The sequence below is a fragment of the Alosa pseudoharengus genome, unplaced genomic scaffold (assembly GCF_046254945.1).
Source record: "Alosa pseudoharengus isolate Yale_2024_CS ecotype anadromous, Long Island Sound unplaced genomic scaffold, YU_APseudo_1.1 YU_APseudo_1.1_scf_17, whole genome shotgun sequence".
Lineage (NCBI taxonomy): Eukaryota > Metazoa > Chordata > Actinopteri > Clupeiformes > Clupeidae > Alosa > Alosa pseudoharengus.
Window position 1 is genome coordinate 14,799,057 of NW_027468640.1, and position 24,004 is coordinate 14,823,060.

Consider the following 24,004-nt stretch of genomic DNA (forward strand, 5'->3'; position numbering starts at 1 on the left):
TTGTTTATCTGTTGCATTCCTATGTCTGTTTACATCAATTAGGCCCTACCATGACATCAGATGCACTAAAAACACAATAGCCTATGTTAAGACAGTTATCCATACACTGGCTGCCTTTTCCCCGCAACAAACTCCTTTTAGAACGATCAGTTGTTGATCAAATACTCGCTTTACATACCTTAAAACCCAAGGATTTGAGCTCTCCACTTTGATGAGTGTAAATCTCAGGTGCCCCTTTTCAAACTTTGACCTCTCCAACATGGAGTCACGTCGATTCCACTGCTTGCTCAAAGTCGGACGTGATTGGCTGTTTTGTGCCGTTGTGGTGTTTTCGTAATGCGTATGCGACTACTGTTTGAAGTGATACACGGGTCATCAGTAGAACTTCTTTGCTGTTGTATTTGCTGCCATTAACAATGCTGGGTAAAAAATCTCTCAAGGAGAAAAAAAGAAGACATTCTCAGGGAGAGTCTCGAGAAGTGGATAGAAAACGGAGAAGCACCGAATCCAGCGTCGAGGTAAAGTTAGCGATGCTACGAACAGCCTATCCTAGCTAGGAACAACATGGGCCGCCATCTGCTAACGTTAGCGAGCGTCTGTTTTAAAAGGTTCACCACTTTGTGAATACACTTGAACTGTATAACTGCGTAAATGCTATTGGAATTTCAGTTCAAAAGTCAGGTTCAAGTCATATCCTGCCATACCCTAGCTAACAGTTGAGCTAGCCTAAGTGTAAGTCGAACCATAGGCTCTGCAGGCAAACGCCAGGTGGTTCAGTTTAATTTGGAGTTGCATGAAGATGCTTTAGCTTTGTTATGATTTCGCGAGGAACTTGTTGTAAGCTGTAACGAGTCGGTATCGTCACAAGTCATAATATTCATGTCTTGAGCGACGTTAATGAAACATCCATGCTTGCAGGATGCAAAGGAGGAGCCGGAGCCAGCAGAGGCGCCCGCTGAGGAGCCCAGTGACACCGAGGAGGGTGGACTGGACCTCAGTGTACCTTTCAAGCCCATCAGTGCCTACGTATCCGACCGACAGGAGATGCTGGAACAGTGCTTCCGCGTACTAGGCGAGAACAAACTCAAAAAGATGCTCCCGGATGAGTTGAAGGTAGATGAGAGTCTGCGCCTATTGAGTAGCTGTCAAACCATTTTTTCACCAGGGCACTGATGCATCCTCATCATGACCCCTGTTAGTCCAGTTAGTGGCTGCATCTTCATTGATTGAAACCCATGGAACAGGAGATATGGCTGCCTCCGTGACCTGTGGTTTATCTGTCCTTAAGGAATTGCTTGGGCACATTTTTTTTTTTTATTAGGCCCACCATTTGGAACTCATGAATGTGAAGACAGGACTAAATGTTATTCAGGGCTTGAGACAGGACTAAATCTGTTTTTTCCTCTTTTGAAGGATGTGCCATTTGAAGAAATTAAGAAGCTGTGTGGGGAACAGCTGGAGCAGCTTTCTCCCAACAACCTGCTGGAAATCCTGGAGGGTAAGAAACAATATCCAGGCACAGCCTGTGCATAGCAGTGGCGTAACTATAGTAGGTGCAGCAAGTGCAGTCGCACCAGGGCCCGTGACCTCCCGGGGCCCGTCGCTACCCCTGCCCTGCCTCCTTTTTTTTTTTTTTTAGAACTTTAGAATGTTAGAGCACGGAGAGTGAAGCGTCACTTTGACGATCTATCAGAAGATGAGCGCTTAACCGATGCAGAGAGATACTTCAAAGTGCAGGTATTTAATGCAACTCTGGACATCATAATCAGTCAGCTCTCCCAAAGATTTGCAAGTAGGCCTATGCGGGAAACTTGTCATGTGTTTGAGTCTTTACGTCCTATGACCCTTCAACTCGCAGGTGATGATGAACTGCTTGAAAAGGCAAGACGTTTGTCAGACCATTATAGCAGGGACATTGCACCGACATTCCCAACACAACTCCTCTCATTCAGGTCTTGCTTTAAAGCAGAGATTTCACAGAAGTCATCTATTTTTCAACTTGCCAAAATGCTGGTGGTAGATTATGACAGTAACATCCACATTCGGGGAAGTGTGTATTCATGTTGTTTCTGACATCTGTGACTGTGGCAACAGCTAAGCGATCTTTTTCCAAACTCAAACTTATTAAGACCTATACCTAAGGAGCAGCATGGGGCAGGAGAGGCTCCGTGGGTTAGCTATCCTGTCCATTGAAAATACGAGAGCCAGAGCATTAAATATTGGGAACATCGTTGACGATTTTGCACAACGAAAGGCTCGTAAAATGACCTTCTTCTAATGGCCTAATTCACGCATATTGGGGATTGTATGCATATGAATGATTTTATTTGGTTTCTGGACGGTTAAATAAGTTAGGCTACATTAAGTTTTGTTTCTGCGCAGTGCGAGTTTATAAGCAAGCAATCTACGCTTGCCGTTTCAACAGAGGGTTGAAGAGGCGCATTGAGTGTTCCCATAATTCCATGCGAGTTGATGTTAATGCAGTAATATTAGATTACCCTGACCTGCAGGCTGTTAATAAAATTATTATTTTATGTTTTCACATGTAATGGATAGGGATGTAACGATTACCGGTATAATGATAAACTGTGATAAAAATGTTGACGATAACAATTACCGTTTTCTTTTGAAATATCATAATTATCACGGTTGATTATCACGGTGTTGAAACCGTGTGTTTAATCCTTCCCAGCTTCATCCGAGCCTGCTTTTGACATACAGTAGGCCTGGTACAATGAAGCAAAATTGGTACCCTACTGATTCTGTTGTCTAATTGATGGTTTTAACTGCGAATTGGATTAGGCTACACCTGATTTTAAAAGGCGGAACATTTTCACCGCAAAACTTGCACTGTATCATTTGCACTCTGCGTCTTTTTATGTTCGCGTGCACATTAAATCCATTTCACTCACGTTATCAGAAGAACACAGTAGCCTAAAGTTTTATTTCGAACACTTACTTTGGTCTCACTCAGGGTAGGAATTTCACGGCGGCCACGTTTTTGCCCCTTGCGTTGGCCGATGTCCCTTTAAAAATCAGAGGTTTACAGGCCACGGTGCCCTTGGTGGCCTTCTTTCAATATTCTGCTTTGCATCCTGCTAATAGCGAATTTTATTTAGCCTATGGCCTGTCAAAATAATCTTAGCATTCACAGCGCAAATTAATTTCTTTTACGCAGTGGAGAAAGTGACAGCGCAAGAAAGAAAGTGCGTCTAAATTCACCTATTCTTCTCAGTTGAACTACTCGCGAAGTAGCCTACTCATCACACAGACATCACAAGTATCACATGAAAGAGCTTTTTCTCAGCTTTTAAACGATGTTAGCCGCGAATTGCTGTGGTGAACGGTTCGTGAGAAACGTAAATAATATAATTCAATTTAAATTCTACTGAAGGTTTTCGTCCATCTCCCTACCCATTCCTCTCGGTGCAATACTTCACAAACCTTTCGTTTAACACATGACAAACCATATATCAGAATAAACAGCAGACCTTACCGAACATAAAGGTGTAAAGCAGTCCCTTGTACAGTTAGCCGTTCCAGAGTAATCCACTTTTGAATTTGCAGTACATTTCGACATGCATGGATGTCTCCAAATTTGGGCTTTAAGTTTTACAATGTGTTTAAATTGTTCCACATGATTTCATAACGGGCCAAATACAAAATAAATGTTACAAATATCGCCTATATATCGGTAAATCAGAGGACAGCTGACTAAGAGTTTGTGAAAGTAGATCACAAAATGCTAAGCATGCATCTAGGCTATTTGAGTTTCTTAAAGCTGAACTGTGCTTAAATTGTTCAATACATGATTTCATAACAGGCCAAATATAAAATAAATGTTAAATATAGCCTAGATATATGTAAATATTAGATGTTCAGATGATTTGCAGTTCTATATAATATGTCATGTTTCATGTTTTTGTAATGTTTCATACAGTGATGCAGGTCTACTGCAGTGAATAGGCTATACAACTTTGATATTTTTTATAGCCTATGTGGCCTTTGTGCCCTCCACCAAATATGCCCAACTGAAGGCCAAGTGGCCTTGCCCCCAGAATGGTGAAATTCCAAGCCTGGTCTCACTCATTAGATCCAAATAACAGTAATAGCAACCTCCAAGTCATGGTAGGGTAAGTTAAGCGATAAGCACATAGCCAATTAAACATGAAAAACTGAACGGGACACTTTTTGAAACTATTTCAGCTTGTGTAGGCCTATCAGTGCTTTCTGAACATATTGAACACACTTTTAAAAATACCGTGATATTACCGAAAACCGTGATAATTTTGGTCACTATAACCGTGAGGTTACATTTTCATACCGTTACATCCCTAGTAATGGAAATGTAGTCGTGTGTTTTTTTATTTGAAATTGTAATCTGTAACTACTAAACTACTTCGGTGCCTCAGGCCCTTTGCATAAACAATTGAAGTCACCATTAATGTGTATTGCATGTATCAGAGCTAACTCATCCTGGGCCAAAGTTCGTCGGTATGGGGCCCGCGTAGCGCTCTCGCACCTGGGCCCACCATTGGGTTGTTACGCCACTGGTGCATAGTAACACTATACTGACTTTATTAGGAACATTCCTTAGATATTCCATCTACATTTTTTTTTTTTGGGGGGGGGGGAATGGGTCACAGATGCCTACCTGTCGGGATGGAATTTGGCAGGAGCAGTGTGGCTTTGATTGGTCGTGAATGCAGCCACACGGCTCTCTTCCAGTGACTTGCATTGTGTTTAATAAAGTAGCCACACATGCTACAACTTGATTGTAAATGTAAATGAATGTAACTGTATTTAATACAGCAGCCACACATGCAAGGCTCAGTGTTAACTTTAAAAAGTGGTTGCCAGCTTGGCAACCAGGCATGAGGTTTTGGTTGCCAAAGCCAACCTAATCTAGCCTGGCTCTGCCCTCCTACGTACTTCCGCTCAATTTTCATTTTCCTTTAGTACGTCATCTGGGATTTCGGTATATTCACGGGTTTTCTCAGGCCAAATTGTACCTGTCCAATCAGCGAACAGAGGGGGTGGCTGAGAATGATGACGTTGGGGTTTTGCGCTAGTTTGAGCATGACATATGCCTTCAGTTGGGCATATTTGGTGGGGGGCACAAAGGCCACCTGTCAGGGCACCAAGGCCAAAGTAAACTATACAGTAGTAGGCTTTAAAAATGATCAAAGTTGTGTTTAGCCTATTCATAGCAGTAGACCTGCATCACTGTATGAAACATTACAAAAACATGAAACATGACATAACATAGAACTGTAAATCATCTGATATTTACAGATATCTAGGCTATATTTAACATTTATTTTATATTTGGCCTGTTATGAAATCATGTATTGAACAATTTAAGCACAGCTCAGCTTTAAGAAACTCAAATAGTCTAGATGCATGCTTAGCATTTTGTTTTGTTTTTTTAAGTATATTTTTTGGGGCTTTTTATGCCTTTAATTTGATAGGACAGTAGGGATCGACCGATATGTTTTTTTCAGGGCCGATACCGATATAAATTATTACCAAAACAAGAGGCCGATAACCGATATGTAAAACCAATATGTCAGTTGTCAAAAATGGGGGTAGATAATAAAGGCGATATGCTGCATTTTTTTTTATTCAAAAGCATTTAATTATGCAAACTTTTTTTTTCTTCTTTTGATACACAATTGTCTATCAACTTGCATCACAAGTGTAAATCCTGTGTGTCATGTTAATCCAAGAGCTGAGTGATAGCAATTATTTTCACTAGGCCTACACAATGTGCTTGTTAAGGGACCTGTCACAAAGAGGATGCTTTGCCATCGTGTGTGTGAGTGCATGAAAGAGGGAGAGGAAGAGGTGCATGCGTTATGGTTGAATAGTTTAACAAAACAGTTTTAAAATAGTTCTTAGGCTATTTAAGCATGCAATTTGTGTCCATATGTAGGCTATAAGCTACACTTTTGAGAGCCTAAAAGGCACGTTAATAGCCAGCTCAGGACGCGATTTAGTTCAGGTCGGATTAAATTACGGCTGGCCCTGGGTGCATGTAGTCTTTTCTGACAGTCCGTTTCAAAAAGGAGTAACTAGATTTTTTGACGTTCGCTATCGCATAATTTAGGACTTGTCTACTATGTAGGCCTAACGTCCGCCGAGATGTCCCGTTATTCACAATTAACGGACGAGGCAGAGGCAAAGAACTCCCGACGGGCAGCACCCGAGTTTGTAGGCTAACTAGTAGACAGCATAAACAGCATATCAGTAACGTGCATCAATCTAAACAGCATATCAGTAAATAGCATATCAGTAACGTGCATCAATCGGGAATTCGCTAAATGAAGGAAGTGGGTACTTTAGCCTATTGATCCGGATAAAAGAGACAATAGCTTACAAAGTGGTGTTTTTGTAACTTCAGTGTAGATGATTGTGATTCATTGCAACTTCAGCAATGTAAGGTAGGCCTACCTTCCTTACCTTTGAAAAATAGCTCCGTAGCCTACAGCTGAAGCCCAGTCTACAGTCTGCCTCAGTGAGAATCCTAAACTCTCTGTGTTCAGTCTTCGATCCTGATTGGCTGCATTCGTGCTAACTAACAAATCAGACGGTGTAGTAATAATAATAATAATAATAATAAGCTTTATTTGTATAGCACCTTTCATACACAGAATGCAGCTCAAAGTGCTTTACATTTGAAGCATGTAACAAAATAATAGTCAGTCAGTCATTATCAATCACATTTCTTCATTGCTGGGGCCGTTTATGATCCACTCAGCAACATATCAAAAATATAGAAAATGACATGTCATAAGACTGGCAGCCTTAACCCTCTTACCCCCCACAAGCACGCCATATGGCAACTGTGGCAAGGAAAAACTCCCATATTCCAGGAAGAAACCTTGAGCAGAACCTGACTTAATAGGGGGAGCCCATCTGCTTCTGGCTGGCTGCGCCCTCCAATAGCAGCAGATGTAGAATAATCTGAAAAAGTAGTCTACAGGATAAGACGAGTTAACTAAAAGCTTTCCTGTACAGGTATGTTTTCAGATCTTTTTTAAAAATATTTACTGAACTCGCCTGCTTGATGTACAGAGGCAGGGTGTTCCATAGTTTGGGGGCATAATGGATAAAAGCAGCTTCTCCACTTTGTTTGTGGAGCACTTTGGGTACGATTAAAAGATTAGAATTGGATGATCTAAGTTTCCTTTGTGGTTGATAAGATATTAAAAGCTCAGAGATATATGAAGGTGCTGTGCCATTCAGAGCTTTGTAAGTAATTAACATAACCTTAAAATCAATTCTATAGGAAATAGGGAGCCAGTGCAGTTCAGCCAACACAGGGGTGATGTGTTCTCTCTTCTTAGTCTTAGTTAAAAGTCTAGCCGCAGAGTTCTGTATGAGTGTCAATTTCTTTAGATGTTTTTTGGGAAGACCAGTGAAAAGTGCATTGCAGTAGTCTAACCTGCTAGTGATAAAGGCGTGAATTAGTTTTTCTGCATCTTGTTGAGTTAAAAAGGGCCGCACTTTGGCAATGTTTCTCAAGTGGAAATAGGCTGTTTGAGTAACTTTACTGATATGGGGCTTAAAACTTAACTCTGCATCTAAGATGACACCGAGGCTTGTTACTTTTGGTTTGACCTGGTGTGCCAAGTTCCCCAGATTACTAAGAACAATATCTCGCTTTAGTTTTGGTCCCACCAAAAGTACCTCTGTTTTGTCATCATTTAGTTTCAGAAAATTTTTGCTCATCCACTGATTAATGGAGGTTAGGCATGCAGTGAGGGAGCAAAGGCCATCTGGGTTAGTTGGCTCCACAGAAATATACAATTGGGTATCATCTGCGTAGCTATGGAAGTTTACATTATGCTGACTTATGACATTTCCCAATGGAAGCATATATAGGGAAAATAGCAGGGGACCAAGGCAGCTCCCCTGGGCCACACCAAAAGGCAAGTCATGTTTTTCAGATACATGATCTCCTAGACTGATATAAAAATCTCTGCCAGTAATGTAGGTTTGAAACCAGTTTAGAGCATTATCAGAGAGACCCACCCACTTCGCAAGGCGGTGAATTAGGATGCTATGATCAATGGTGTCAAATGCCGCACTCAAATCCAGAAGAATAAGGATTGAGACTTTGTTTGAGTCAGTAGCCAGTCTGAGATCATTGACTATTTTTACTAGAGCCGTTTCTGTGCTGTGATTTGATCTAAAACCTGATTGGAATTTTTCAAGGATACTGTTTTCGTTGAGGAAGGTATTTAACTGATTACAAACAACTTTTTCAAGTACTTTGCTCAGGAACGGTAGATTTGATATAGGCCTGTAGTTGCTCAGATTGGTATGGTCAAGATTTTACTTTTTAAGTAAAGGTTTCACAACAGCGGTTTTAAAAGCAGTTGGAAATATACCTGTTTCTAATGAGGTATTTATTACCTTGAGAATAAAGGGAGCTAAGCTATCATATAGTTTTTTGAGGAATCTAGTAGGGATTGGATCTAAAACACATGTTGAGGAGCCGGTTTGAGTTATAATTTTACCAAGCTCAGATTGAGTAATAGTGCTAAAGGACCTTAATTTTGGGGGGCTGTTTTTGGGTGTACTATCAAACATATTACTTGTATTACCAATAGCCTCCCTTATAGAAATTACTTTGTTTTCGAAGAAGTCTGCAAATTCTTCGCATCTTAGAGAGGATGCCTGACTGAGTGTATCAAAAGGTGTTTGATGCAATAGCCTATCAATGGTAGAGAACAACACCCTAGAGTTTCCACTGTTTTCAGCAATTACCTTAGAGAAGTGGTTCCTTCTCTCATTCCGAATAGCTCTATTATAATTTGCTATTTTTTCTTTTAGAATGGCACGGTGAACCTGTAACTTAGTTTTTCTCCATGTTCTCTCAGCTTTTCTACATGATCTTTTTAGATCATGGATATTTTCGTTCATCCAAGGTGTCAGTTTGCTACAGGGCCTTTTTTTAGTCTTTAAGGGTGCCACTCTATCAAGCATAGCGCCTAATTCATGATTGAGAGCCTCTACCATTTGATCAATGGGATGATGTAAAATATCTAAATTTATGGAGTCTATAAGAGCTATGAACTGCTGTTCTGCTCTAATGTCCAAGAGTCGCGATTTGATTGCAATTTCGGGATGAATTTTTGGAGTATGTAGTACTATATTAAAAGATACACAATAATGATCAGACATATTTATATCATTTACTGATAAGTCTGTGACTTCTATCCCTCTAGAAATGACTAGATCGAGGGTGTTGCCAAGGTTGTGGGTGGGTCCTGTAACATGCTGCTTTAGCTCTAAACTGTCCAACACATTAAGGAACTTACTGGCTTTAGCATCAGTTGTCTTATTGACATGAATATTAAAGTCGCCATTTACAATTATCCGATCATAGCTAGTGATGATGAGCGACATAAGTTCAGAAAACTGGTCGAGAAAGCCAGCCCATAGTTTCGGAGGGCGGTATAAGGTTAATAGAAGTACAGCTGGGTCAGCCTTCAGAGTGAGGGCAATGTACTCAAAGGAAGCGAATTCACCAAAGTTGACTCTAGTGCAACTATATTTGTTTGAGAGAATGGAGGCAATTCCACCACCTCGTTTGCCTTGTCTAATTGAGTGGAAGAAATTATAATTTGGGGGACAAGTTTCAACAAGAACAGCTTCGCTGTCTGAAGTCAGCCAGGTTTCAACAAGAAACAGAAAATCCAATTGTTTTTCACTAATAAAATCATTGATTGCAAAGGTTTTGGTAGTAAGTGCACCTATATTCAGTAAACCCATGTTAGCTGAAAATGCCTCTGGCTTTTGAGGAATATGCTGAGGTATGGAAAGAATATTTGTTAGGTTTCTAGTTTTAAATTTGTCTTTTCTTTTTACTATACGTTTGGTAGAAATCAACGTTGGAATAGAACTATAAGCATAAGTCATGCTATTGCATGAAGCAGCTTGATCTATGGTAGTAGTATTGTATGTTACCCTGCAGAAAACATTCTCAGACCCATCCACATGTATAATGCCATTCGAATCAATACCTGGGGGGCGTGAATCTGTAATATTTTCTACAGAATGATAGGTGATGAGAGTTTTGTAGTTTTCCTGCAGTGCTACTGACTGCTTATCTCTGATGTCGTTTGTGCCCACGTGTACGATGATGTTGTTGACCTTGGTGTGGCAGGCCAGGATGCTTGGGAGTTTCTGCTGGATGTCAAGGACCTTGGCACCAGGGAAGCAGTAGACCTTGGAGGGACCGCTACATGATGGGGGAATGCAGAGGTCTCTAACCATGGAACTGCCGATGACCAGGGTGGAGGTTGATGAGGTCCGGGGAGGTGGGGGTCGGGGGGGCGCCGACTTTGAGGAGGGACCAGGATGGTTGTCTCGGGGCAGGAGGGGCTCCTCATCCTCGGTCAGAATGGCGTAGCGGTTTTCCAGTCGTATAGGTTGGGCTGGGCCTGAGTGCCGTCCGGACCGTCTGCCGTGCTTGTGATGCTTGCTTCTACGCCATGGCTCAGGCTGATGTGGAGTGGAGCTGGCCAGCAGAGCAGGCTTGGTTCTCAGCAGAGGCCGGGGAGAGGCAACAGGGACAGAAGTTGCATTAGTGCATGGCATGGTTAAAGTATTGGAGGACAGAGTGAAATCAGGGCATCTGGCATTAGTATGTGTAAGAGAGGTAACGTTACTTACGGAGAGAATGGTGTCGAGGAACTGTTCATCCTTCTCAATCTGATGGAGGGTCGCTATTCTGGCTTCGAGTTCCACTATCTTTTCGCTGAGAAGGACGCAGGAGTCGCAGCCTGGTGCACAGCTGAGGGGAGGCATCGTGTCGCGGCGAGGGCTCGTCGGTGTCAACTTTCTTTTAAACGTTTGTTTGCTAGTTGGCTAGCAACAGCGATATCGTGCAGTTCCTTGATAACTCGAACACAGGTAGCGGGTGAGTAATCTGAGATTACTCACTTTTATATTGAGTCACTAGTTTTGAGAGACGTTAGAAGGAATTTGATGCTTTCTTCTTCCAGATAGCGTTTCCTTGGCCCGGTATTATTTGCAGCCCTTGATGCTGGCTTAATCGTTTCACGTTAACGTTTGACAGAAAAGTTTGGCGATCGATCAAGGTTATAGAGTCCGATAATCCAAAGCCTCGAGCAACAACAGTTTATGGAACAGTTTGTTCACGAGATATAATCGGTAGCCAGTAAATCCGTAGAAAGTAGATAGTAACAAGGAGATTTTAAGATAGATAAGTTTGGAAGTTTAGGTAGTTACATACGGAGCACGCCGACCGGACCGGAACCGGAAATCAGTCGTAGGCAACAGAAACTCCTTACTGAGGGACAATACTAGTGGGAGGGACAATGCTCTCCACCACAGAGTAGCAAATGCAGGGAGTGAGAGATGCTTTACAGACAAAGTAGCGCGTTTCATTATTTATCCATTTCAATATCGGCTTATCGGTGGAAAAAATGACAGATGCCGATTATTATAAAAATGCTAAATATCGGCCCTGCCGATAATTGGTCGACCCCTATAGGACAGTGGAGAATGACAGGAAGCGAGTGGGAGAGAGAGTCGGGGTGGGATCCGGAAAGGACCACGGGGCGGGAATCGAACCCGGGTCGCCGGCATACGGTGCAGGTGCCCCAGCCAGTTGCGCCACGGCTGGGGCCATATGCTTAGCATTTTGTGATCATTAAGGCTACTTTCACAAACTCTTAGTCAGCTGTATATCCTCTGATTTTAATATTTACCGATATCTAGGCGATATTTGTAACATTTATTAGGGGTGGGCGATATATATCGTCTGCGATAATATCGTGATTGTTGTTTTAACGATGTGCAAATTTACATTATCGAGTATTTAAATTACTTATGGGGAAATAACACTCGAAATCACGCATTGAAACCCCATACATTCACTAAATCCAGGAGGTGTATGCGAGAGAAGCCCCTGGCTGCAGCAAGTGTCACATGATCACTAGTGGGTCTACGTTGTCACACGCATGCCTAATGTTTATTTTGTGCAGCTAGACTACTTGGGATTTTGTGCTGCTACTTCTGTTCAAGTAGCATTGATGAGACAGTCACGTTTTTTCCTACATGGTATTATATGGAGAGAAAGCATTAGCCTTTGAGTATTTTAAAAGTCAGTTGTAAGCAAAGAACTCTTCTCATGTAACCCTTTTGTAAATGGACTGAAGTTCGCTCTATACGTTTCTATCTACGTTTATCGATTATGCTAACCGTTAGCATCTCTATGGGATTTCTCATATACATTAGCCATAAGCTAACAAATTAGTTTCTATTCTGTAACTTGGAATGCTAGCCTACATGATTGCTCTTAAACAAAACATCGAAGGAAATAACTGAGATGCACTCTGTTGGTCTGCTTCATTTTACAGTGAATCCTAAGTAAAGGTTTTTGAAAGGAACGTCAGTTTCAGACTTTCTCATGTCATTGCCACACACTCAAGTGGGGGCAGAATTGGAATGTGTCATAGAGTGACAATGCATTGGTTGATTTGGTTAAAAAGTCAGAGGTTAGGTTATTGGTTATTATTGTATTGATGCTATTCATAAATAATGAGCTGTAAAGTAACTCAGACCTTTACAAAAAATGTTTTAAAGGATATCGACTAATTATCGTTATCGTCAAAATCACAAAAAATATCGAGATATTATTTTTTGTCCATATCGCCCACCCTTAACATTTATTTTGTATTTGGCCTGTTATGAAATGAAAAATGAAAAATGTACACCTTTGTGTTCGGTAAGGTCTGCTGTTTATTTTGATATATGGTTTGTCATGTGTTGAACGAAGGGTTCGTGAATTATTTCTCCGGGTAGGGAGATATGCGCAGAACCTAGAATTTATGATTCAATTTAATCATATTATTTACTTGTCTCGCGAACCGTTCACCACAGCAATTAGCGACTAACATCGTTTAAAAGCTGATAAAAAACTCTTTCATGTGATGCGATACTTGTGATGTCTGTATGATGAGTAGGCTACTTCGCGAGTAGTTCAACTGAGAATAATGGGTGAATTTGGACACACTTTCTTTCTTGCCGTGCTTTCTCCACTGCATAAAAGACTAAATTTATTTCCGCTGTGAATGCTAAGATTATTTTGACAGGCCATAGGCTAATAAAATACGCTATTAGTCGGACGCAAACCAGAATATTGAAAGAAGGGGGCACCATGGCCGTTGTGGCCACCGTGAAATTCCTACCCTGGTCACGACAAAATGTTAGCGATTGGTTATGGCAGATCCAGAGTGGCTCTGGGCAGATCCAATAGTTTTAAACTTCAACAGAGTACTCGCCTTCAAGGAAGTTAACGCTTGGCAATGGAAAGGGGCCAGACTCTGTAAATTATGAATAGGGCTGTAACGATATGTGATTTGAAACCGAAATTGCGATACTCATATCCACGAACCTGTGTCGCGGTGTGAAAAGGCAGAACCGCGACACACCCTTTCTAGTGTTTCACGCAGTGCTTTGCTGCTTACGCGGGCCTCATAAGCAACACACATCTCCCGCTTTACTTACCGGTAGCCTACGTTGCCCAAAAATAAATAAATAAATCATAATTTCATACCTCTCGTTGCTTTGTTTGTAGACTATGTGTTCCACTTTACCAAACAGTATAGAAGTTCTCTCCTTGCCCCACTCTCTCTGCTCTCCCTCCCTCTCCCGCTCGCTCAATGGACATGCGCGACTCGCCAACACAATCCAAATAAAACATTTAAAATCGTGAAAGCAAGGACGCATATAAGACGATTAGCTAAATTACTATTAAATCCACTTAGCATCATTAGCATGCTGCACATATTTGTTTAAAACTCTTGCATTCAGGTTGACTGATCATCTCAATACCAATGTTTCCCAAAAGGGCCTGTCCCAAGGAGAAAAATATTACCTTGAAACTTAAACACACATGGGGAATCTGAACAGTCCATTCAGTAGACTATGATAAGCTAGCCAACTATGCTACTTTGTTTACAAGCTGAAAAATCGAGGTTCGTATCGAACCGTGGGTCAAAAATCGTGATACACCAACCTCACGATTCGGTTTGTATCATTACCGCCCTAATTAGGAAATGTACAAGAGTCTGGTAGGACCAGGCTAAACCCAATCTGGTTGCCACTTGTAACAATTTGGTAGCCAAGGGCAACCAGGCAACCATTAATGTCGAGCCCTGCACACGTGGTAGTGTGGCCCCGTGCGAGCTGGTTTGCATGCTAACACAGAGCGTAGGAGTTTTAAAGTAAAGTTACATCAAAACTTGTTTCTTCACATTCTGTTGTTATCTCTTTCCATGTCAATTCAACTAGGGACCACGCACTTAGGTCTCAAAAAAATCTTAAACAATTACGAGGTGTAGCTATGTTACCCAGGAGACACACTGTAAAATTACTTTTATGTAAGATCAATACTTTCCAAGATACAGCCAGTTTTACGGGGGGAGGGGGGTGTCGATTTTGTTCGGCCTCTTTTTTTTGTCAAAGTTCACAAGCCCATAGCACAAGAACTAAACCATGTAGGAGGCTCACATTTGGCCTGCTGGTACATAAACAGGAATAGTATGTAGCAAAATCCTCACGTTTGGTCTGGATGATCCTGCATGGTCATAGCTGTCCCTCAAAGTTGATCAAAATTGTATTGGAGTTTTTGGCTGGGCCCTGTTTAGGCCTTCAGAAGACATATTTGTACTCAACATAGGCCTTTAATTTATTTTCCTTTTTGAGATAAGTAGAAACACTCTCAGAAAAAAGCAATGAACAAAAAAGAAATCCCTTCAGGGTCTGAACAGCAGACCTCACAAGTCTGAAAAATCATTTTGGTTCTCACTTTCAGAGCACCCAAGCGATAAAACGATAGCGATATGTATCGCAATAGACATGTAATCAATGAAAAATACGTTCGATAGAACATTCGATAACTAAAAGCAACACACACCTCCCGCCTTAAGGTGTCCGTAAATAAATAGGCTAAATATATCTTGCATTGTAGCTAGTATGCAACTCTATCAGAGTAGGCGATAGAACAGACGCGAGTCCTTGCCCCGTTCACTCTCTCTCTCTCACTCTCTCTCTCTCACTCTCTCTCTCTCTCTCTCTCTCTCTCTCTCCCTCTCAACAAGTGCATCCCTCCTCAGCATGCACATCCAAACATTCACAATCGTGCAAGACGACTGGCTAAATTGCTATTAAATCCGGTAAGCATCATTAGCACGCTGCACGAATTTGTTCAAAACTGTTGCATTCAAATTGACTGCTAAGTTCTAATCATTTCAATCTCGATGCAAATGGAAAAGTATTTTCCAAGACTCAAACGGGCCTGTCTCAAAGTATTCATTTGAAACTTAAACACACGTGGGGAAACTGAACAGTCGAGAAGACTATGATAAACTAGCAAATTAAGCTACTTTGTTTACAATATTTCCAGGCTTCCACCAGTGCTGCTTTTCATTCAGTGTTTTTCATGATTGTGTTGCTATTTCTTTCCCCTGTTTGCTTTGATTGATAACTGAGGTGATTAAAATCAGAGGAAGGTTAAGTTTAAAATAAAAGTGTTTAAATTTAACTTTTTTTTTCTTCTGGTCTTTATCTGAAATAGATTTTTTTTTTTTTAAATCAACGACTGATATGAAATACTTATATTGTGATACAGTTTTCAGCCATATCGCCCAGCCCTACTCTGTACAACCACAGGTGGCACTGTGGCAACTCTATATAAAACATATTGATCTCAATGGTGCATTTTGCCCATGTTCAGGGTGGAAAATAAAAAAGAAAGATTTGCATAAGACAAGTCAAATTGGTGTCTTTAAAAAGAAGGGCTAAAGAAGAGCGTAATGAGTTCATCACATTATCAGTTAACAACTTATATTCTGTGCTTAGGACGAGAGGTGTCCGACCCTGATGCTGAAAACAAGAGCAGCATTGCTGTGGACAGCCAGTGAGTAAACAGCCCGTCCTTTAAATCCACAATGCTTTGGTCAGATCAGCTTGAGTTGTTATCTAATGTCTGTCTTATATTCCATAATCAAGGCAAGACAACAACGTTGACTCTACCTCCAGCGTCAAAGACAACAGTGAAGTGGAGGAACTCAAACAAAGTAAGTGTCGTTGTTATATGGGCATTGTGTTATGGAGAAAGTGGAATGAAAACATACGGAGGGTGAGTCCCCATCTGCACTGACTGTGTTCTGTAGTTAAAGTAAGCTAATGAGAAACGCTTTAACCCCATATCTGTGAACTACTTGGGATTTGTTCACATTTGGTGCCTTTTTTGAAGCTGCCGGGGTCTGTTTTACATTATAATCCTATGGAGTAGGCCGTGTTGCGGTTCTGAGCACTTTTTAATGCTGTCACCAGTGGGGTTTTTTTTCTGCAGCTCAGTGTCTTTTTAAAGTCCCAACTCCTCAGAAAAGAGCGCCCTACGGCAAGTGATTTTATGACAGCTGACCAAGTACGAGCTGAGTTGGATGTCCGTATCCAATAACAACCAGCAGAAATGAAGATGGTAGGGGTGGAGAGGCTTATTATAATTGACTTTGAACACAGTGAGCTGACATGACCGTTAAAGTGTATCATAATATTAGTCTGGTAAGTAAGACTGGACGTGTCCAACATTTTCTGGGCAGTGTGTGTGTTTATTGCCGTCAGTGGAATAACTATAGGGTGTTGAGGACTCCCTCAACTGCTTTTTGTTGCTGCCAGTTTTTCAACCTGATAGCAAATGTGAACATAGTCTACTCCTCACTAGTGCTGGGTAATATGGCTTATAAAGAAAACACGCTAATTTAGACATCTAAGTATCTATCTATCTCTACCTCTCTCTCTCTCTCTCTCTCTCTCTCTCTCTCTCTCTCTCTCTCTCTCTCTCTCTCTCTCTCTCTCTCTCTCTCTCTGTATTTATCTATCTATCTATCTATCTAGAAACCTTTTGCTTATTTGTTAATGTGTAGGTGGAGGGTCTGGGGAGGAAAGCGATGTCCTGAGCATCAACGCAGATGCCGACGACAGTGACATCGAGGGTCCCAAAGAAGAGAAGTCCCTGGAGGCGGAGGAAGAGTCTGCAGCAGTTCCCCCCGGCACCCCACCAGCACAGGAGGAGGAAGAGGAGGGGCAGAAAAAGAAGATGATGAAGGTGGAGCAGACGGAGAAGAAGGAGGACGAGCCTCGTCTGGAGCTCCAGCAGGACATCGAGCGCAGCGTCAGCGAGATCCTCGCGCTGTCCGTCCCGGCCGAGCCCCCGCCGCCGCCGCCACCGCCGCCGCCGAGAGCAGCTCAGCCTGCACAGGCCCAGGGCGATTTCCCAGCAGCCCCTGCAGTGGCGGTGGCAGCTGCGGTCGCGCAGCCCTCGGCCCAGCAGCTGGAGCTCCTGGAGCTGGAGATGAGGGCCCGGGCCATCAAAGCCCTGATGAAGGCCAACGACACCAAGAAACAGGGCCTGGCCCCGTGACCCGCACCCGGGCCTGTGAGGTGACACTGTCCTAGGGGTCACACGTGATGCATTCTGGGAGAGTATGACCATACATTAGGAAGTCTTTGGAAACATAATGGCAGCTCTGTCAGCCAATGACTTTATGAGGAGTCTCTTCATAAATGTGTAATGCATTCTGGGGGTGTTTGTTCATGCTATAGTAGTCCCTCATCATAAGTAGAAGGGTAGCTATATTAGCCTACAAATATGCAATAAGTCCTGCTATTGTACAATTCTAGATTGTCCATACATCAGCTCTTAATTATATGACATCACAAAGGTTTGTTATCTGATGACGAGGGAGGGTGAGTAGTAGAAAGGACAACACATGGAGAGGGCTACCAGGTGGTCCTCTGATATAAACTAAGCCATGTGTCTGAAGGTTGAAGATGCATCTTGTGCAGGCCGGTAGCTACCTAGAAACAGGCGATCATTCACATACATGTCTCTAGCCCAAAGGGTATTTTGAAGTTTGATGAAATAGATCTGATGGTAAGAAACCAGATCATCAATAAAGAAAGCTGGCCCAGGAACTTGTTAACATTCAGTCAGTAGTTGAAAAAAATTTCAGTTCTCTGAAGTTCAATTTCTGTTACTTGTTTTGGATTTGTTATTGCTAATAGTGTGTTGAATGTAAGATGAAGTAGCCTGCGGTTGTATGTATGTTGTATTGTAAGGGTGTATGAAAGTGTCCCCTGCATTTCTAGTGCTGGTCAGTTATAATCTCAAGCACAGACCTTAGTGACCTGTCAGGGTTGTACAGTAGTGCCTGTCACTGCTCTTGATTTCTGCTCATAAATGGGGTTTTTTTTTTTTTTGCATCAATTAAGCTTGGATTAATCAGACAGATCAAAGATCGATCAGGTGTATTAGATGTTAATTGCTAGTTTAAAAGGTCAACAAAGACAATGCAAGGTCACATATCTCTCAGACTAGTTGCACCATGGGCATGGGCATGGGAATTAGAGTGTATATTTAGCCATTACCGGTGGAAACTTGTGATCTTAAATTAATCAAGTTCCATTTTTTCCGTTTGTTTTTTTCTTCTGAATTTAAAAAGAATGGGTTTTTGTCATGCCACTCATGGACATCAGGAAAGATGAGACTGATATAAGAGAATATAAAGATAAACAGGACCTGCTTGGATGGCTTTGATTTGTTTATTTTTGTCCGAATTGAATGATATGATTGGCTACCCCAGAGATTTGCTTTGCCTTAACTATGTTTTCCCATAAACATATTGTGAAGAATATATATTTTTTTTTCATTTTTATTAATATATATTTTTTTAAAATCATTTCTTGGTTTAATCTTTATTTTCTTGACTTTTTTACACTTGTTCCATGTAAGTGTTATTGTAAAGAAATTGTTAAAAATATCTATTACGTTGAAAACAGTTCATAAAACAGTGAATATGTTTGATTAAAAAAGCATGCCCAGTTCTTATGGGTTGGAAAAGAGAATGACTGTGTGGTTTGTCAAGAGTCAATACAGACATGGAGAAATCAAACACACTGGCTAGTATTTAAGTGAGTTTAACCAAAACAAGCAACCAAAGTGTCTGAAAGTTGAGGACATGCTGGCTAATGTTCTGTATGTAACCTTATTTGGCCTGTCAACCGTTTATTTAATCAATAGATCGTTATAGAAATGTTGGTTCTTTAGCTATACTAAATTTATTGGCCAATGGGCCTTATGTCACATGCATTTCCCTAGGTGAACACTAGAGTGCAGTGTCCTACTGCTCTATGGCTCTATCACTGGAACTTGTGCTGTGTTGAAACCCCTTAAATTTGTGTGGTGATTGACTTCACCTCCTAATCATGAGGTCAGCTAAAATTCAGAGGTGATGCAATCTGATCGGTTGCTTCTCTAAATAGTCTCCTTTACCCCTCTGTTCAGTGTGTTTATTAGGGATCTGCTGTAAGTTATAATACGTATCTGGGGAAGTAATGTCAAATATTGGTATTGACCTGTTGCAATTGTTAAGTAGTGAAACATGATGTGTACACTTTGTGTAATGTAATTGTGACATTTGCTTGCGGCTATGTAGTTGCAAATTGCTACATTAAACATGAAATACATACATTTAATTTAAATGATAAATAATTCACCAATTTGAATGATGAGTCAAGTAAAAAGTCTTAAGTCTAACTGAAGCTAATTTAATAACTAGGCAAAATGGGTATGAAAATCAACTCAATGCTGTCTTGTTTCTGGGATTGCATGTACTTCCACTCTTTTTTTCCCTCTTCAGGCCACTTGAAGTTAATCAGTGTAGAGGTAGGCAGTTCTTTTCTTAACATCTCTCTTCAGATACTAGCAATTGGAGGAATAATATTTTTGTCAAGTCATTCAACCTGTACTGTGTATATGACTTTGTGTGTGCATAACTGTAGAGCTGTGTACAAGTTAAGTGTGAACTACAGGTATGTGTGCTTTAAACAGGAACCAGAGGCCTCAAAGACCAGATACCAGAGGAAACGGAGTTCTCTAAACAGGAACCAGAGGCCTCAAAGACCAGATACCAGAGGAACCAGAGTTGATGGATGACGATGGTTGTAGAAAGAGTCAAACTTGTAAGTTTCCACCCCAACTCACCTCTCACACACACACACACACACACATACACAAGAAGAATGAAAAGAAAAAATAATCTCTTCAAATGAATCTTGAGTGCTTCCTTTTCCCCTTCCTCTGGGAATGAAATAAATAGCCCGTGTCACGATCACCTTGTGATGCGACTGTTTGGGGTGCCATTTTCCTCGGAAGCCCGCTTTTATTCCCACAAAACAGCGCGGTTGGGACGGATGCAATTACATGCAGATTCAGAGCGCGACGACCTCCGCTGGGAGCCAATGAAACTTCGGCAAGTGCACTAGAGCCTCTTGGGTATTTGCATTTAAAAGGCCCATCCACTCTTTTCATTTTCCCATTCGTTTTTCGATTCTTAAAAGATATATAAATATGGAAATAATTGTGCTATTCTCTAGCACTGCTGTTAACTTTGAGTGTTGCTCATAAGCCAATACCCCCACCCCCCCCTTTTTGTATTTTTTAGAGTGAAGAAAATAGCCTTTTTTAAGCTCTGATTTTAAGTCTCAATTATGATGATAGCTTTCATCGTTGTCTACTGCTTACCATTATATTATCACCCACAGAAGTCATTTCTCCACTCTTAGCTCTGTTGCACACAACGTAATCTACATAAATCAAGAGACGCTAGAAAAGCACTATTAACATTCACTACATTGCTTCTCTTTTTTTTTTTTTTTTCAAAACTGTTATGATGTGAACTGGTGTGGAACTGTGCATCTGTGAACTCTTTGCACATTGTGGAGAACCCTGTCTAGCCAATTGATCAGTGACATCATCTGTGAACTCCTGCACATTGTGGAGAACCTTGCCTAGCCAGTTGCTCAGAGACATCATCTGTGAACTCCTGCACATTGTGGAGAACCCTGCCTAGCCAGTTGCTCAGTGGCATCAACTGGTTTAAGGCGCCCTCAGAACTGACAAGTAAAGACTGTTATTTGTGTCGAATGTATCCATGTATGTTATCTATACATGTACGTGAAACGATTCATTGACAGTTGTAAAAGCACTTGGAAATTATTTCCCTGTATGTATTAACATATGACCCTTCCACCTTGTCCACCTACAGTATTCAAACAATATGGCTATCAGTTCCTTGAAGACTATTAATGGGAAAAAAAAATCAGTTTTAATCAGTCTAAATCAGGAAAGCTTTAAACGGATGGATAAAAATGTCATCGCCATGCCATGCGAAGCATGATTCATTTCCCCCCCACGAGTCAGTATTCCTGACAGACTCCGCTGGGCTGAAGACAGGCCAACATTTCAGCCGTTTAAAATTGATGGTACACCCTGAACCTCACTGGAAACGCTTCTGCCAATGGCCAGATATTATCGGCCATTTTCCTCCCCCCCCCCTCAGGAAGATGCTCCATTGAATATCCCTGCTGCCATCTCCATTCCCTCATACTATAATGTGACATCATTTTTCTTCTTTTCAAATCTTTCCCCACGTCCAATTCTGCCTTTTCTGCTCCTTTTCTTCCCCCCTCTACCCTTTGCTTCTTGCAGCACTTGTAGCAGAAATTAAATTGAGCCAACAGCTCATAGTGACAAGCAATAAATAACTTAGCACTCCTGTGCGACTAAATAAATGGATCCCCGCAGCAGTGATTCATTGCACACATTTCATTTTCATCAGCTGGGTGTCGGCAGATCTCTTTGTCCGAGGGAACGGGGCCGACCCGTAACCTCACCCTCCCGATGCCCAGAATTTAATTACTGCTTGGACTTCTTTCTCTGCTAATCTGTTCACCGTTATGTTAGTTTATTTTTTAACATGCCCAGCGCTGTTTTGTGACAGCCTTAAATCTAACATTACCCGCTAATATTTTGTGACAATGTTTTGTGTGATTCTTTTGTGTGAATGTGCATAATGCAACAGGGGATTTTACACTGGTCATCTTCGGTACACTGTAATAGCCTGTCAAGTGACTAAATACATCGCTGAAATAGTTACTGATGGCACCAATTAAATGGTAATGGATTGAAGTGACTGTCAGTACATCATTTATACTGCTGGAATTGAGATTGAATATCCCTCCAATTTGTAAATGAATAATGCAAGGATAAAACTCAGACCTTTTTTTGGTTGGACGTTTTTTTTTTTCTTTTTCTTTTGCTCTGCCATCCATGTCAGTTGGAAATATGAATATAAAAGGAAGAGCTTGTCAGATCAAGTGTTTATATAGTTTTGACCTCAGTTTAATAAAATAGATAAATAAATAAAAATACTGACATAAACTGACGTAAACGCATTAGGATAGGCTATAGTTTTCCCAGCTTTTACTATACTGTAGGATATATTATATAAGAATATAAGGATATATTATACTAGATGTACCGCAGAGCTGTAAAAAATATGACCGCCGCCCAGTCCAGCACATTTTTTCCACAAAAATAAATCACGCTGAAAGGCCTATATGATTCTAACTGTCTCACTAAATTGCATTATCCACACTCAATTCTCACTGATATGATATGTGACACATGTGTGCACATGAAATGGGTTAACATGACCCCTGGAGGCAAACATACGGAAAAAAATGGTCATCCTAGTCCCTACAGTTCTCAAGATATTCACAGAGAACTGTGTCTGCCCTACCCTCCTTTCGGGGGTCCAGTCCAGCGGGGGGGCAACAGATCAAAACGAAAAACGACGGTTCCATGCTATCCATGTGGGGTTACATACCCACCAAGTTTTGTGTACCCCGGTCTTTCAGTGTCCCTGGAATCCTTGTTGGTGTACGTCACTAAATGTACACATACATTATTTTATTGTAAGGCCCCCCATGAACGAAAGTACACAAAACTTGGCATGCATTCGGAGGGTGTCATAATGATCCTACACTTTTAATTTCGTGCAGTTTTGACCTTGTCAGCCAGAGATATTGTGATGAAAACACCTCATTTTTACTTTTTTGTGTTTAACTAGGTGGCGCTATACATGAAATGAGTGGTTATGGAATGGGTTGACATGGCCCTTTGAGATCAACAGACAAAAAAAAAATGGTCCTCCTAAACCCTACGGTTCTCGAGATATTCACAGAAAACTGTGTCTGCCCTATCCTCCTTTCGGGGGGTCCAGTCCAGCGGGGGGGCTACAGATCAAAACGAAAAACGATGGTTCCATGCTATCCATGTGGGGTTACATGCAGACCAAGTTTTATGTACCCCGGTCTTTCAGTGTCCTGGGAATCATTGACGGAAATTTGGGCATGCGAAAAAAAAAAAAAAAAAAAATTCTGACTAAACCTATATGACCGCCGCTTCGCTGCGCGGCGGTCATAATAAAAATCTGACTAAACCTATATGACCGCCGCTTCGCTGCGCGGCGGTCATAATAAACCGGATGTGTCAATATCTGTTGCATAACTGGACATGCTGATATTTTTTTATTATACAAAGCCTTTTGAATAAATCTTGATGTCCCTTGATGCCTTGTGGTACGCGGGTATGTTGGTTTATTTATTATGACCGCCGCGCAGCGAAGGTTTAGTCAGAATTTTTTTTTCTTTTTCGCATGCCCAAATTTCCGTCAATGATACCCGGGACACTAAAAGACCGGGGTTCACGAAACTTGGTGGGCATGTAACCCCACATGGATAGCATGGAACCTTCGTTTTTCGTTTTGATCTGTAGCCCCCCCGCTGGACTGGACCCCCCGAAAGGAGGATAGGGCAGACACAGTTTTCTGTGAATATCTCGAGAACCGTAGGGTTTAGGAGGACCATTTTTTTTTTGTATGTTGATCTCAAGAGGCCATGTCAACCCATTACATAACCACTCATTTCATGTATAGCGCCACCTAGTTACACACAAAAAAGTACAAATGAGGTGTTGTAATCGCAGGTATCTGTGACCTAACATAGTCAAAACTGCACGAAATTGGAAGTGTAGGATCATTATGACACCCTC

General features: G+C 41.4%; 1 protein-coding gene across 1 annotated transcript; it reads left to right on the plus strand.

The window, feature by feature from the left end:
- The first annotated feature begins 352 nt into the window (after positions 1–352).
- On the plus strand, positions 353–19,563 carry caap1 (caspase activity and apoptosis inhibitor 1). Its single transcript, XM_076288659.1, has 6 exons — positions 353–518; positions 919–1,113; positions 1,414–1,498; positions 15,904–15,961; positions 16,054–16,121; positions 16,974–19,563. The coding sequence occupies exons 1-6, from the start codon at positions 417–419 to the stop codon at positions 17,468–17,470; spliced, it is 1,005 nt and encodes a 334-aa protein (XP_076144774.1). The 5' UTR covers positions 353–416; the 3' UTR covers positions 17,471–19,563.
- Positions 19,564–24,004: the final 4,441 nt, after the last annotated feature.

What these genes read in the sequence shown, in the direction of transcription:
- caap1 (XM_076288659.1), top strand. Translation starts at nt 417, where the DNA reads ATGCTGGGTAAAAAATCTCTCAAGGAGAAAAAAAGAAGACATTCTCAG. An exon ending in GCACCGAATCCAGCGTCGAG is followed by an intron (nt 519 to 918) that starts GTAAAGTTAGCG and finishes CCATGCTTGCAG; the next exon opens with GATGCAAAGGAGGAGCCGGA. An exon ending in TGCTCCCGGATGAGTTGAAG is followed by an intron (nt 1,114 to 1,413) that starts GTAGATGAGAGT and finishes CCTCTTTTGAAG; the next exon opens with GATGTGCCATTTGAAGAAAT.